Source organism: Melanaphis sacchari, unplaced genomic scaffold, assembly GCF_002803265.2.
Source record: "Melanaphis sacchari strain LSU unplaced genomic scaffold, SCAv2.0 Contig1_pilon_pilon, whole genome shotgun sequence".
Lineage (NCBI taxonomy): Eukaryota > Metazoa > Arthropoda > Insecta > Hemiptera > Aphididae > Melanaphis > Melanaphis sacchari.
In genome coordinates, this window is record NW_020270976.1 from 6,634,922 (window position 1) to 6,652,183 (window position 17,262).

A 17,262-nucleotide genomic window follows, 5' to 3' on the forward strand; every position below is an offset into this window, starting at 1 on the left:
ACCATCGCCATACATACGTCGTACCCATTACCGCACCACGTGCGCTGCTTTGTTATAGGTACCTACATATTATATCATATAGGTTCACTTGACCATTTTTGTGATGTTATACTGTATGACCGCCAAACGAATCCAAATTCACCCGCTCACCGCTTGTATATAATTATTGTCGTCTACATATTGTGTAGGTATACCATACTAGGTAAGTGTATAGGTAATATTATATTATATTTCAGAACGTATAATGTGGAATAACTATAACGCACGACGATTATTCATTTTGTATTTTCATTTGTTTCACAACCCATATTCAAAGAATTTCACAAAATCTCTATGTGCGTTTAAATTTAAAACAGTCATATTAACATATTGTTATAACTTATACTGCAGTATAGGTATACAATATTATATCGTTTTCATCGTTTGTACTTCTATTGGTTTTTTTTTTTTTTTGTTACTCTTACATCTCGTGCAAACAATATTACACTAAAAAATAGTGGTATATTTAAAATGCGAATATTTTCCCGTAGATTTATATTTTTTTAATTTAAAATGTTCAAACTGCACACCACTCATTTATCAAATAAACCATAGGGTGTCGAGCGTATACTTTTTGGGTTTTAATATTACTGTATAGGTACGTATTAAGTCCCAGTTTAAAATAGCCACGATAAACTTTACTAAATTAAAAACCGTCTACAACCACACATAATCGTATATAATAATAATGAACCGCCCGCTGTGCAAACCCGTATATTAAAATAAGGCATGTAGTGTCAGACTAAAAAATTGTATGAGATACGTACCACACGTATTCGTGTTTTCTACATATTACAGTGATGTATGAATAATTTCGTCGTACAAACTAATAATTGCATAAAATATTCAATGGAAAAATTATACAAACAAGTGATATCATTCCATTACAAACACACATTGAACAGGTTAAATTATCTTCAAAAAACTATTCCGCAATCTAAATTTACCTTCTTTTTTATCTGTTGAACACTATTATAAGAACGTAATTTACACACCATAAAATAAACAATATAGTTAAAGTCAACTCTACTAAGTGTTAATGTACGATTTTTGTTTTTAACGTTAAATTTTAAAGTGATTCATTATTTAATAACTAGTATAATCAACAATATAAACAGTACCTACTTACTGTATTTTCATTAAATATATAATTGTAAATATTATAGCTCTATGATTATTTTAACAGTTTAACATGGAAGAATTCAAAATACTGATACAAACAATAACTATAGTAATATAGTTGAAAATTATTCATTGTTAAATATAACAATAATGTATCTGATTGATCGCTGATTAGATATTATAAACTTTATCAAATTTATCTAAATTTAATTGAGAAATGTTGAAAAAATATGTACAATGCAATTGATAAAGTATATAATTTATGCAAAGCGTTTTTTTTAGATTAACCAACTTACTATAATTATTTTTAATTCTCATTAGAACAATAACTTTAAAATAAAAACGACATAATATCATCCAGCAATACAGTGTGACCTATATTTTGCTTATAGCATTTACAATAAATATAAACATTTTTTTTTTTTATATATTAAGAAGCTATTGGTAAGTCTCCGATTCAATTATGGTTTTTATAAGATTAAAATCATTATAAAAAATATTTTTTAACTAAATATTCATAGTGTTTCTTGTTACATAATATTATAATAAATTAAACAATTTTTCTGCCTATACTATAAAATACATTTTTTGATGTCACTTAAAATGACAAATTAGGTAATAATATAAGTTTTTTTAATTCATTAAAGCTATATCGAGCTTATAATTTGTATGGATTCTATAAAAAGACAATTTCTGGGAAAAAAGTTCACGCCCGTTTTAAAGAACTCCTTTTATCGTAATCGTCTTTTATAACCATAGAGTATATTAATATAAGCGAAAAAAATGAATTACTTTACTGTTAGTTACCCAAAATTATATTTTATACACTATTTAGATGAAGTAAATTTAACAGAGTTAAATGTTTAAATAATTTAAGAATGTAGATTATATAGTAAAAAGTTACATTTAATTAACATAAATGTGTTAACTAGCATTATTTATAATAATATAATATATAATAATACGTACAATATACATTGCATAAGAAAAATGCGAATTTGAGAATTTTCAACTAACAATGCATATTTGTACATTTCAATACATTAGGTCATTTGGACATGTATTAACTTTAAAATTATTTAGCTATTTAGTAAAAGTCATAGAAATGACTAAATATTTTAAATAATAAATAATATTATATACTGTTTCAAGCGTGTAAGTGAAACTTTTATTTTATTTTTTGTAAAATACATTTTGTATTAAATATAAACACACTTTTTATATTTTCTTAATTTATAAAACCATATTTTGTGTTATATATATATATTTAACTAACAATTCACAATCATTTTATTTCCATTTCTCATTACACCAAAACAAAAATTATAAAGTCAAAATTAAAACTATTCATTAAATTGTACACTCATATTTAATTTAGTTTTACAATAGACAAATTAAAACTTTTTTTCCTTTTTTTATTAAAAATATTTTAAAATTAAATTTGAGTTTGTATCATCAATGATACAACTCTATTAATTTTAATAATAGTATTTATCATCATATATTTTAATATTACATTATGAATTTATTACATATCATGGAACCTGATGTATATTATTACAAGCTTTTTTAGTCAAGTCTCGAATTTGTTTTCATTAATCTTGTCTGTTGTTTTATTTGTATAAAATAATACTAGAGTAAAATGTATACTTTGAATTTTCTGTAGTGAAAAACAGTTTTTCCAAAATTTAGATATATTATAGGAATCCAGTAACATCATTTAAATTTATATTCCCTACATTTTACTATGAATATTCATTTTACTTTATTGCTGTATAGCGTGTATACACACTACTGCAGTGTACCTGTTATACCTATACGAAACAAAGTACCTATATATTTTAAAAGTTCAACCAAAATATTAGAAAAATAAATGTGTTCTAATAGTTTTAACAAATGAGATAAATATTTAAGTTTATGGCATAATTTCCAATTACTTTCAAGTCCTATTACGATAAAAAATATAGTTATTAATTAGTAACACATTTCTTAAATACTTATTTGAATTATTTTAAAGCTTGGCATAATCTTATATATTTTTAAAAATTTTGAATTAAATACTGCAGAGATCTAGTAGACCCATATAAAACGTTTTTCGAGATAACAAAGCAACATTCACACGACAATCACAGAGAATCCGAATTCTTTGAATATCGTAGAAAGTAATTGTCCAAACTCTACTAAATTCGATTATCCACACCAAGTCACTTGCACGTAGCTATATCACGCACCAACACCGCCGTCAATAACATCATAGACTATAAAATGTTTGTCATTCGATTTCGGGAAAGAGAGAAAACTACCGTGAATTTTCTGAAGTTCAAATTAATATAATATTATCATGTCAATCAAGTAGAATAAATTACCAAAACTTTTCTGGCCGACAACACATGCCGACAAGCGTGTAAGAGAGAAACAAAATTCGTTAAACTATTCATAGGGAAATAAAAAGTCCAAGACGCCCGTCAATGTCGATGAAAAAAGTAGAAAAACTTGCGTATAAAATCCATCATCACTTCAGGGAAATATAATAATTGAACCGAACGCTGTTATATGTGTAAACTAGGTACAGGTGAGTGTGAAACATCATTATTCTTGAACAGTATTGTCAACTACTATAATATAATATATTTTATTAAATAGTGAGTGAAAGAGAGAGACAAAGAGGGAATTAAAGCAAGCCGTCACTACTGTAAGAATAATTTTAACCACCAATATAGTTTGAAAACGACATTTACTCAAATGTCAACAACCACTACTGTATTTTTGATCTGATCGTGCCAAAAAAAATGCTTGAATATAGGCAACATACTTCAGGCATACCGTCGTCAAAGCATTATGTCATGTATAATATATTAGAATATACTTTACAGTAACGATTTAAGAACTTCACACTGTCACATTCGATCAAATTGTCAATCTAAAGACAACCAAACTCTAAAAATGGCACCACCCTTCGAAAAAAAAAACCACAATAATAAATAAATATTAACACATCGAAAAAATGTACGGTAATTAGTATAAAAATTTAAAGAAAAAACCACCAATTTCATATGGTTGTATTATGAATTTATTCAACACTAAAATTAACATTTAAATTAATAAAATATTCGAAATAAATTATATGATTCAAATAAACCTCTACTACTTCCTTGGCAGAGTACAAACTATAATGCTCTAAAGTGAAAAAATCGTTTCGATTTTCATCAATATTTGTAGTAACCATCCAAAAACCAACTGGAAATCACGTCACTGGTAGTGCGTATGATGTAAATAATTGTATTAACAATCCGTAATGATTTGCTGATTAATTAAAATTACTAAGATAATTGATTATTAAGGAAAAATGCTGTTAAAAATTAGTTTTAAAACGATCATTTTTTTCGCACTTAAAATTCTACGTTAATGATATATTTTTAATAATATGATATAGTATAATTTTAACTGTGAATTCTTTGCAACTATATTTTTCACATTATTTTTGAAAGCAATAATCCTATGTTAATTTCCTGTGAGTATGTCTTTTACTCTTTACATTTAACTTAAAATACAATAAAATTTCTGTATTACGAAGTCTCGACGGGCAACAAAATAATATCACATTATAATGAAATTTGTTAAATAGTATAAATTTGGTTATAGTTTACGAAATTGTTTAATGATAAATAGAAAATTTCGTTAAGTTTCACTGTACTACATAGAAACGATTTAAATACAACTATCAAATTTGATTGAAAATAAATCTGTTAAACTTTAATAATTATTACACTGTTAATATAATTTTTAAAAAACTTCAAAATTATTTACTACTTGCTTTACGGACCATTCATTGTGATATGATTAATCAAATATATACTTTATATTTGTACAATCTTTAATGCATTTTTGAATATATTGTATTTTTTAAACTCATAAAATTGATATATACCCGCATACTATTACTGATTAAAAAATAAGACAAGCAATCATAATTATTGATATTAGGTATTCAAATTTAATAATTAATAAATGTATTCAAATATTTTTATGATATATCCATTGATATATTCATTAGAAATATATATATTGAATCGTTTTATTTATAAAACATACGAATACAAAACTAATTTCAATATTATTAAAAAATATAATTATATACACCATAAAAATAAAACAAAGCAGTTAAATTGCCTCTATTCATTATATGTACGGATTACTTGCGTATAACAAACAATTAAAACCTTCATGTTAGTAAAAAAAAAAAAGTTTTTATTTATTATGTATTGTAATATATTTGTATTAGTTGTTTTTTTTTTTTTTTTTTGAAAATAATTACAATTATTTGTATTGGATTTGTTTATTTATTTTTTTTATATTGAATAAATAACTTTAAAAAAAATTACCGAATTTTATATTTGGAGCAAATCAATAATAACAATATTACAATAAAATTACCTATTGTTTGTTTTTATTTAGTACTTTTGTTAACTTTCATATAGTACTTCAATGTCATAATAAAGTTTCAAATATTCCTTTGTATTTGGACACAAATGGTAATTTTAAGAGGTCATTTATGGAATTTCTAAGTAGTCGTGATATTTCAAAAAATAACTAAAAACTACGAAACAATCAGTAAAATTCACAAGAAAGTAGATTTGAATTAAATTTATATTTTATGTTATTTGGTTATAGATCAGAAAATACGAAGCAATTTTTTTTCCTAGGCATTATTGCTTAATATTTTTATGTTATTAAAATAATATATTGTTTTTTTTTTTTTTTGGTATTGGAACTTTAAATATTTATGTAAAACATAATGGTATCATTTACTTATAACTATACTCGTATAAATAAATTATTATTTATAGTATAATAAATTACAATTAAGTGAATTTGTAAATTCATTAAATAAACCTATTTATGTTTTGAGATGAGTCCAAGAACGTTAGATTTATAGCATAGAATATCACATAACATATCGTAATAACTATAATGAATAATGGTATAAGGATTAACATAGGTAGCGTATTGCTAGAAAATCATCTCGTTTCGAAAACGTCTGGGCTCAAGATATTTGAGTGATGTCGAATATCCCGAAAATTAAATTAAAAATAATTTCTACGTTTTTGAAGAAATATTATTGAAAATTTGATACAAATTAAAAATTATCCTCATAAAAATATCATCTTTAAGCTACTTTTCGTCAATTAGCGTACTAAATAAAACTTTTTGAGCAACTATTTTGTCTGAAAAATGTGTTAACAGAACAAAACAAAACATTTTTGGCTTCATTCGGTTGGAATCCAAAATTAAATTAACCTGAAATAAATCGAAAAATAAAATACGTTAATTTAATATCATTACTAACCTTAAATTGTTCAAACATATTTTATTTTACAATAAACAAACATTTTACACTTCTATACAAAACTATAAAATTATAAGCACAGTGATAATATTTATTTTGTAGCAGTTGGAATATATGTATGCAGCTTACACATTGCTACACACTCGTAGAGGAAACTGCAGGTATATTATTCATAAGCTATACGATGAACAAAGAACAGGCTAAAAGTCGTAAAATATAAATTATACGTCACCCCTACAAGCAGTTATTCAAACCAACTAATGAAGGAAATATGTTTAAAGTATTGAGTTACATTATTAAAACGGTACGCTTAATTAAATTTTGTCTTCGTTGCTTCTATTTTTCAAGAGCCTTTGTCAGCTTTTTATTAGCTTAGAAACTTGTTATTTCACACTGAAGTGAAGCAATAGTGAGCTACTTTTTTATATTCTAGCGTCAAATCAAATAATAATACTGAAATAAAAATTATAAAAATTGAAATTGTATTTTATAAATATATATATATATATAAAATTTTACCCAATAGTAAATGATTTCTTTTTTTCGAATAGAGTGTTCGTGAAATGCAATTTCCTCAGAAATAAGATTGAAGGATTCCAAAGGAAATTGGTTTCATAGGAGTCGTCAATCTTTATAATAATAAGCTAATTTCAGGTTCTATTATTCTTAGAAGATTACGTCAAAAACATAACGAAAATACAAGATATTAAATACTAGACACACCCATAACTTTTATAAACGTTCTACTAGATTCGTTTTATTATCATCGTTATCATTATTAAGTTTATATTGACAACAATTCTCTTAAACTATAAAAGCAAAACCATTTGATAGATATTGATCATTAATATCACTATTATTTTTAATAAGACTTTATGTTTCGTAACTTTTTAGATTAAAAAGTACTGTTTGTAATTTAAAATCAGGTCAACTGTAAACGTTAAATTTACAAGGTCTTGTAAGCAAATGCAACATTTATGTACCATGAATTTAATTTTCCTAGTGCTATGGAATGTATATATATTTTTATCTTAAACAAAAAACCATTTATTCAATGAATCGATAAGTATAAATATAAAATATCAAATTATATAATATTGTTATCGTAAACTTTAAAATATTTAGTACTATTATAGTTGTATTTTATTTTTTTTTTGTTAACGACTATTTTAGTATGAACATTACGGTTTACAGTTGGAAAACCAATATAATACAATAATATTATAATTGTTTTCAAGTATTACGTTTTCTGTGTATTTGTACCTATGTTGCTCTTTCCATTATCTACATTTTATATAATGATAAAAGTCTAAAAATAGTATAATATTCAGCTAGACCTAAATATATTTTATATTGACCAATTATAAACCAATCATAAAAATGTACTAAAACAAATACAAATGCAGTAAAAGTAGAATAATGTAATTATTTATTGTATTTATTTACATACTAAATTTACAAAAATAAATAAACATATTTATTTTAAACCACATAATTGTGCAACAATTAGACTGATAGAGACCAGTAAAATTATAAAAAGGTATGCAATATATTCCAGTCTGAATCATAAACTTTTTCACGTATATATGATTGGAAAACCACTGTTTATTGTAATCTTTAACATACTGTTTGTCCATATCAATTACATTTTTTAACATGTTCATTGTTCATACATGACTTTTTAAAATTATTATACTACAATTAAGTAAATTTCTAGAACTCAGAAAAGCACATATTTTACTAAAATGTTTTATCACATAATTTAAATATTTAACAAAGCAATTTTTTTTTTTTTTTTTGACTTGGTAGAAGTTTTATTTTTATTTCCATTAATAGTTCAAGAATAGAATAATTATAATACTTAAAATTATTTTAAGAAAATGAATAGCTTAAGTTTTTCATTTAAAAAAATATCAAGTTCACAAATCAGTTATTACAAAGTAAATGATATACATTTTAAAAATCAGATTAATAAATTTTGTACAAGTTTATATTTTTAATAAAATGTTACTACTTAAATAAACATTAGAAAAAAACTTTAAAATATCAGGTTTTTAAACCGATATCGAAGTATTTTATACATAAGAACCTACCTATATTATAATGAATATTATGATATAAGGATTATTATTAGAGTCCTCTTTCAATTGTATTTAGTCAATTACATTTCAAAACATAAGATATTATTTAAGATAAATTTCAAATATCATGTATATTATAATAAATAATTTACATTGACTGTTATCTAATACTCTAACATTGATATGCCTACCATAAAATCTAATCCAGTATAACTTTAAACTTTACATTCCGCATATTTTGTATTTCAACAGTCAATATTACAATAAACTATTGAAATGTCACTGCAGTATAATAGTATAATGCAGCTGGTTAAAATGTTCTATAAATGGTCAAAATGTATTATTACTATATGTATAAAACATTTTTTCTCGGAACTACATGTATCTAATATTAGTGCACTCTCAATGAATAATTAAGCAATTCAATACATTTATTTGCCATATTAAATTGGAATTATTTATGGAATTGTGAAATTGTGTTTAATTTAATTAAAAAAATAATGCAGTTTAGTAAAATTACACCTGTGCAGAAAAAAATAAATATAATTCTTTTAAAAATCCATTAGTTTCTCGATATGAATAGAAAAAGATTTCAGTTAGTTTTTGCTAAAAATAAATCATTAACATGTTTGGAAAGTCAAATCAGTTGTTCATTGTTTTTAATAATACTGGGATTTGTACCGAATCATTCAGTTTCACCGTGTTTACACGATAATACAAAGCGTCCGGATTTAACGGCAACTCGATTCTGCCATAGTATTGCATTTTTCCTTAATGAATATATTTCGTCAGTAGATTTATATATATATATATAGGTACTTATAATTTTATTTCTGGTTGAAAGTTTTACAACATTAAATCAATAAAAACAAAACACTCGAAAGAAATATAATATATACCCATTGTTTAATCAATCTCGTAACCATTATAAGTTATGCGTAAAATAAAAATACTTTAAGACAAGTAAATTTCAAAAGAAAATAATCGTAAATTAGTGACCTACAATAATTATTATCGTAGTTAAAAAAATAAAAATGACTATAAATTTTTATATTCATTTTAATCTAACATCAGTTATATTACTTTAATTAAATTATATTACTACTGAAAATAGATAATATATAAAACTAATGTCATTAGGTATATGTAAAACGTATTAATTTCACCAACTCTAGTATGGAACAAATAAAACACTAATATTATGTTAGAATTTAAATATATTTTTACACTCTACTTGAATATATATTATTCATTTGAAACATGTTTGAACTCAACAAAAGTGAATTGTTTTAAATCGATTACTATTTAAATTGGTAATTTCTGTAACTTATTTTACTACAAATTTTTCCTTTTTTAGAAAACCATCTGTAAATGATTTATTCAATAATATTTTTAGAAAAAAATTTAAAACAATCACATATAAATGATTAAAATTTATTGATATATTTTATTTTATTCATGATTTTTAGAAATAGTTATGATTAAATAAACATATACCTACTCGTAAAACACAAATACTTGCTTTGAACCTGTACCTATATATGCAATACATTATTCATTTTTGAACTTCGTTTATCTATATTGAATGATATATTTATAATATCAAGTACTTTTATTGTTACAGATAAGCAGAGGATGGATTTTAGGTCCAGAACTATGTGACATGTGGACTTCCAGTGATGTACTATGTTGTACAGCTTCCATACTTCACCTCGTTGCAATAGCTGTTGATAGGTAACGTATACTTTGCTTACAAATAAATTATAATATAATATAATATATTAGTTAGATAAATGGCAAGGAAGCATAAGTAATTATTTAATATTATATTTCTTAAAACGTATAATTAATTTAATATGTGATTAATTTATTTGATTAAAATATTAGTAGCAGTTATTTTTGATAAAATGTTTTATTAAAAATCTTAATAATAATAATATTAACTTTATCAAAGGAAGTACCTATAATATGTATACAATCACGATAGTATACTTAAATTTATCAATTGATATAATCATGCGCACTAATGTGATACATATTTTCACCCGGTTTATTCGTAGGTATTCAGTATTGTAATGTGGTGTTTCAACTCGAGCACAAAATAATATTATAGTGTATTGGTGTATATTTAAGCTATTATCGAAAAATATTAAAATAGTTTCATTGGTTTATTATGAAAATAAAAATAAGTATAATATTATGGTTCAAATAAATTAATAAAATATTACAGTTTACTTCTTACAACCAATTTATAATGTTTTTTATTATTATTATTGTTATTATTCGAAAAACAATTATTTTATCAGAGTTTTTCACTATTTTATTGAAAAATATTGAAACATTTTCCGCTTAAATAGAATCATTGGAATTGAATTTCTAGTTATAAGAAGTTTATTACAATATTCATGAAAAAATTAAATTTATCATGAAAAAAAAAACTCATAAATAAACCAATAGCTTTATTAATTGCTCGCTCAAAATCTATAAAAAAAAAATTGATTAATATTTTATAAGAATAGGTATTATAGAAACTAGAGACTAAATTATAATTATTTTATAAATAATATACGTAGGCTGTCCGATAAATAAGGTACAAAAATATACCGAATAATGAAAAATGAATTTATTACTTTAAAACTTCTACACAATAAATTAGACATATTTTGCTATTTTTCGATATAGTCACCATTTAAATTGATGCATTTTTCCCAACGATGGAATAATTTGAAAATGCTATCTCGGAATTATGCAGCACATTTTTCATCGAAGTAGTCTGTAACTGAGTTCATTACCTCCTCTTCATTTTGAAAATGAGTTCCTCCTAAGTGTTTTTTTTTAACGGACCGAACAAAAAAAAATCTGAAGGTGCCAGATCAGGACTATATGGTGGATGTTGCAATAATTCCCACTTGTACTTTTCCAGCCAAGCTTTAGTCTTTTCCGCTGAATGTGGGATCTGGTGTAAGCATTTTCGGAACCCAACGTGAACAAACCTTACGAAAATTTAATTTCTCATGGACAATTTCATGTACAGTGGTCTTTGGTAGATCAAGTTGTGTAGCCATTTCCCTAATTTTAAGTCGTCTATCCGATCGTAACAATTTTTCGACCGCCTCAATGGTTTCGGCAGTGGACGTGCTTATTGGTCAACCATTTCTTGCTTCATCTTCAACACTTTCTCGATCTGAATTAAATTTTGTACACCAAACCGATACACTTTTTCGAGACATTACGTGCGGGCCATAAACTTCGGTTAATTTTCTATGAATTTCAGTCGGAGAAACATTTTGAAAATTAAAAAACTGAATGACGGCGCGAACTTCTTCTTTTGTGAAACTTAAATATTGGTTTTCCATGTTTAAACTTACGTATTCGACGGAACACTAAAGTAAAATAGTCATGATGCATAGAATACGTTGTTTGTTACATATATTATCAATGCTGGAAATTTCAAGCCAATATCGTCTATTGTTTACGCCAAAAAAAACTTTGTACCTTATTTATCGGACAGCCTACGTATAATAATTTTCATGTAAAATATCAGATTGATAATTTCAGTAGATTATAACACTGAAGAATACTAATAATAATTGCTTATTAAAATCTACATAGCCTATAAATATAACAATTATAATAAAGAAATAATGATTATAAAAATATTTGAAGTTGTTCTTATATTTTAATTAAAATCAATAAAATAGTAACTTTTAGTAACATATATACAATACATAAATATTATACTAATTATTTAATTTATAATTTAACAAAAAAATATCGTTATTAGTCATTTATCATCGTAATTAATCACTCTTTTATCTTAATGAATTAGTACAGTTTTTCCGTTTATTTTATACAATTAGTTATTTTATTTAAATTATTAAAAATATCGTATATATTATTTTCCTTTTACTTTTGGTACAGCTTCAACAACTTAGGTTATTAACTCACAAAACTATTTAATATTAACGCTATATAATATGAATACATACATAGGTTTTTCTAGATTAGATTACACATAATATCAATGTGTTTGAGAAATAAAATAATTTTATTGATGTTATCGTCTTCAACTGTGCTCAGATTTTCAAAAAAGTTGTTTAAAATGTTTAAGCTTCTCCTACTATCCATGTACTTCCGATAATAAACAAGAAGGTACTTAACTGTAAGAAGTCTATCACATTGTATACATTTTATTTAAATTAATCACTGATTAATTATAATTAACTAGCTAGTATGGAAAATTCTAAAAGAATGCGATTTATAAATGACTACATAATACATTTTTAAACATTAACATTGTGTCTTGAGTCAAATCTTTTATACCCATCTGTATAGATGATTTATCATTTGCCATACGCATAATATCTTACTTATGTTATTTTACTTAAAATCAAGAAACTCCTTAAAAGAAGCTTTTGAAAGTTTAGAAACATCGCATTGTCTTAAAATTCATAACAGAAGAGTTTACTACAAACATTTTCTGTACACAAAAGGTCATAAATCAGATATGTCCATTCAACTAGATAAAGATTTAATTTAAATAAAATATTACTATTTTGCCAAAAATTCTAAAATATTTGTACGGTATGAATCATTTAATAATAACAACTATTTAATTTATTTTCTAAAGCCAATTGAAATATTTTCACACTTAAGAATTAAAATAAAATATTAATAATTAGTAAATTATATTATAAGTCAATAACAAATAGAATTTTTAATTAGTTCATTATAGTTCAAATATTAAATCTTAAATCAATATAAAAGGTAATTTTTCAACTGGAAAAAAAATTTACAGCTATTTTAAACTTCAAATTATTAAAAAAAAAAGAATTCAATAAAATAATGAATTATTCAACTAATATTTTATTATTTACAGTTATTTAATATTTAAAAAATGAAAGTATTATCTACAATTCACATAGATACATTTTTCCGTATTTCTCTACTATATTTTTTGATTATTAAAAATAATAAAATTTAGATTTAATACTTAAAAGACAGCACTTAATTTTTAAACTAAAAATAAATGACATGATTTACTTTAAAAAATTATATTTGGTAAATAAATGTAATTTATAGTTTTTAAAAATACATTAAATTATATTAAAACTATTCTATTCATACAACTCAACATTGTGAAAATGTAATTTTTCAGGTTAAAAATATCCCCTAAAATAACATCTATAGTTGGATTCTGATATTAGGTACCTAACCTATGGGCTATGGATAGTTTTTATTTTACATACACTTCAGTGGGGCCCATTATTATCTTCTCGAATAATAAATAAAAAAGGAAATAAAAAATAATATTTTTTCTTCTTTACGTTTATAAATTATAAATATTTTATGATTGAGACAACGAAAATTCTAGCTTAACCTTTCTATTTCACCCATCTTGAGTATAAATAAAAAATAAAATATTATAATCGTAAATCAACGATCCGCCATAATATTGCTGTTCACTGTAAAATGTACATAAATAATAAACGTGTTCAAAAAAATATTTTTTCTGTCTAAGTATAAAATCATACATTTGCATCTAATATTTATACATTAGATAGGTAGATATTAATATTAATATAAATCATACTAACTTTAAATTTGGAATTCACTACAAGTAATTTTTTTGTTTGTATATAAACAATTAAATAATTATTTTGTTCTTTTATAAAAACTTTATTTTTATCGTTATATAATACTGTTAATGAGATAAAACACTTTGAAACACCTAGATAAACTATAAATTTATAAGTTAATAATATATTAAGGTTGACATTAAATTTAATTAATTATAATTAGTGATCATATACATTTAGAGCGATAAATTCAATTGACCATTTCATTAAAAACACTTTTGTGAACTAACTAAAATTTCCTCAAGTGTTAATTCAAAGACAGATATTAAAAACAAACTTAGTAGAATACAATAATATTTTTTAATTTTTAGCTTATTTTGTGATTGTATTATAAATATTTAATGCGGAATACTGTGTGTTATGTTCTAAATATTTATCATTGAAAAGTTTATTTTTAATTATACACAAAAGTTGAATAAACTATTAAAGCTTTGCCAGGAATATTTTTCTCTGTAAAAATTTTAAATTATCATTTTTAATTGTAACGCAATGAATATTGAATTTTATAAACATTTCTAAACCATCTCAGTATAATAAAATGTCAGGTTATTGATTTTATTTAAATTTATATGAAGTTTAAGAATAATTCTCTCACATTTTTATTCAGGGTTGGATCTGACAAGATCTTTGTTTTAATCACTTGAAGTTTACTCCCTTCTTTAGTGTTTCGTTAATATCAAATAATTGATTAAAATCTAATAATTAAGTAATATTAAGGGTTATTTATTTGTTTATTGTTTTTATTAGTTAATTGCATTTATTTTTAGCATGTGTGTAGTATCAATACTCTTTATTATCTTAATAAAAAAATCAATTTTACCATCAATCCTTAATTTATGTGTATTATACTGTTAAATATACAACAGCTATAAAATATTTCTAATTGATATAAATGATTGTATAAAAATAAAACATTTATCTTAACCTATCTATGAATCACACAATAATAGTTATATTATTATGAATTAAATATTCTAATAATTTTTAACATGAAATAAAGGTTGAAGGAAAACATATAAAAAATATATTAATAGCGCTCAAGAATGATAGAATTTGTCCAAAACATACATATGAGATGTTTATAAAATTATAGAAAAAAAACTGAGAAAATTTCACAGCTCAAAAATATATTTAAAAAAAAAATACTGTAAGACTTAAAAATTCCTGTACACTTCACGCATAATCTAGAATACTTATAATGAAATAACCTAAAATCGATGACATCTGATGATAAACTATAATAAGAAAAAACCATGTCAAAATGATTTAGGTTTACTGAAAGAAAAAAATATGAGAAATTCTATGTTGATTACAAAGGCGATTAGGATAGAAGCATAAGTGGTAAAATAGTCGACGAGGAAGGGTATGGTAGAAAGAATATGTTTGTAGAATTTTCATTGTTCACTGAATATTTATCTCTGTTGAATAATTTTAGTCTCACTGGTAATTATTGAACATCGTTTGAAAAGAGGATTATAAATGTAGGAAAAAGCTATTTAAATAAAAAAAACATATACAATAAAAGGGTCATCGAAAAATACATACCTACCCTTAATTTCTACCCAAGTCTCACTTACTTCGTGGAAATCTCAATATTAAATTGTAATACTTTGCATCATTTGTAATTTTGTAGGTACATTTACTTAAATTGTTCTTGGACCCATTTCTACTTCCATGACGCTTTAATTACATTTAATTTACCAAAAAAAAAAAAAAAGAGTAGGAATTATCATTTGATAAAATATTTAAAGATTGCCATTTCATGTATAAAATCCTATTAAACAATTTAACACCCTTTTTCATACTCTCACGTATATGAAAAAAAAAAAAAAAACTAAAATATTTACTGTTTAAAATCTTTGTAAGCCCTGAAGTAATTCATTTGTTTCAATATAATATCTAATGTCACGCTTCATCATTAAAAGTTTAAACTTTAAAATAATACAATTAATCAAATTTAAGATATCTATAAATTATGAGTTTGATTGTTTCATCTTAAAAATACGTATTATATTTTTTTATATCTTTCACTAAATATTTTTTTTTCACATAATGAATATTATTTTTATTTTTTCATTTCTCTCTTTCTTCTCTTTGTTATCAGTATTTAAATTTATTTACAGCTTTTTTTTTTTTTTGTATTTTTTGCTATTATCTTACATTATTTTTAGTTATAAAATAATACGATTCACACTTTTGATCCTCCGTGATCTGTATTCTTTATTTTATACTCTATTTTAGATTTTTTATATGGTTCTTTCCTTATTCATAGCTACCTTCCATTATTAATATTTTTAACAATTTTCATATCTAATTATACAGCCAATTCACTCATTTTACCACTTTATCAACATTTTCCATACCGTTCTACTTCCAGATATTTTACTAAGAATTTCTTTTTTAATCTTCTATTGTTATTTAATATTGTCAACATTTTACTTCTATTTAGCAGTTTGCTAAAAGTATGATATGTTTTTAATAAACTCTACTTAATAATAATACATCAATAATGAAAATTAATGATATTTGTTTTTCAGATATTGGGCTGTTACTAATGTTGATTATATACACACGAGAAACGGTCGAAGAATAGTGGGCATGATTATTGTGGTGTGGTTTGTAGCACTAGTTGTTTCACTGGCTCCACAATTTGGCTGGAAGGATCCGGATTACCTAGACCGTATCAATATTCAACAGAGATGTATGGTCAGTCAAGACATTGGCTATCAGATATTTGCCACATGTTCAACATTTTACTTGCCTCTACTAGTCATCCTGTTTCTTTATTGGAAGATATTTAAGATAGCCAGGAGAAGGATTCGCAGAAGAAGGGCTCAAAGAAATGCTATGATAGAACATTCAAGGTCAGACCGATTATTATATGATATAATTAATTAAATGCAATGTGAGAAAATATTGATATACCTATATAATAAATATATATTATATTATTATAATCAATTTTAGAAATTTCCATTTTAATATAAAAATAAATAGATCTTTTAAAGTAAATATTACAAAATTAATTAAGATA

At 23.6% G+C, this 17,262-nt stretch overlaps 1 protein-coding gene across 2 annotated transcripts in view; it reads left to right on the forward strand.

Annotated features, from left to right (window-relative positions):
- Positions 1-17,262, forward strand: part of LOC112593306 (5-hydroxytryptamine receptor) — a 194,144-nt gene that overhangs the window by 172,221 nt on the left and 4,661 nt on the right. For both annotated transcript variants that reach the window (XM_025337689.1, XM_025337688.1), the window contains exons 5-6: positions 10,214-10,323; positions 16,766-17,092. In XM_025337689.1, coding sequence (XP_025193474.1) covers positions 10,214-10,323; positions 16,766-17,092 — 437 coding nt within the window. The remainder of the gene's footprint in view (positions 1-10,213; positions 10,324-16,765; positions 17,093-17,262) is intronic.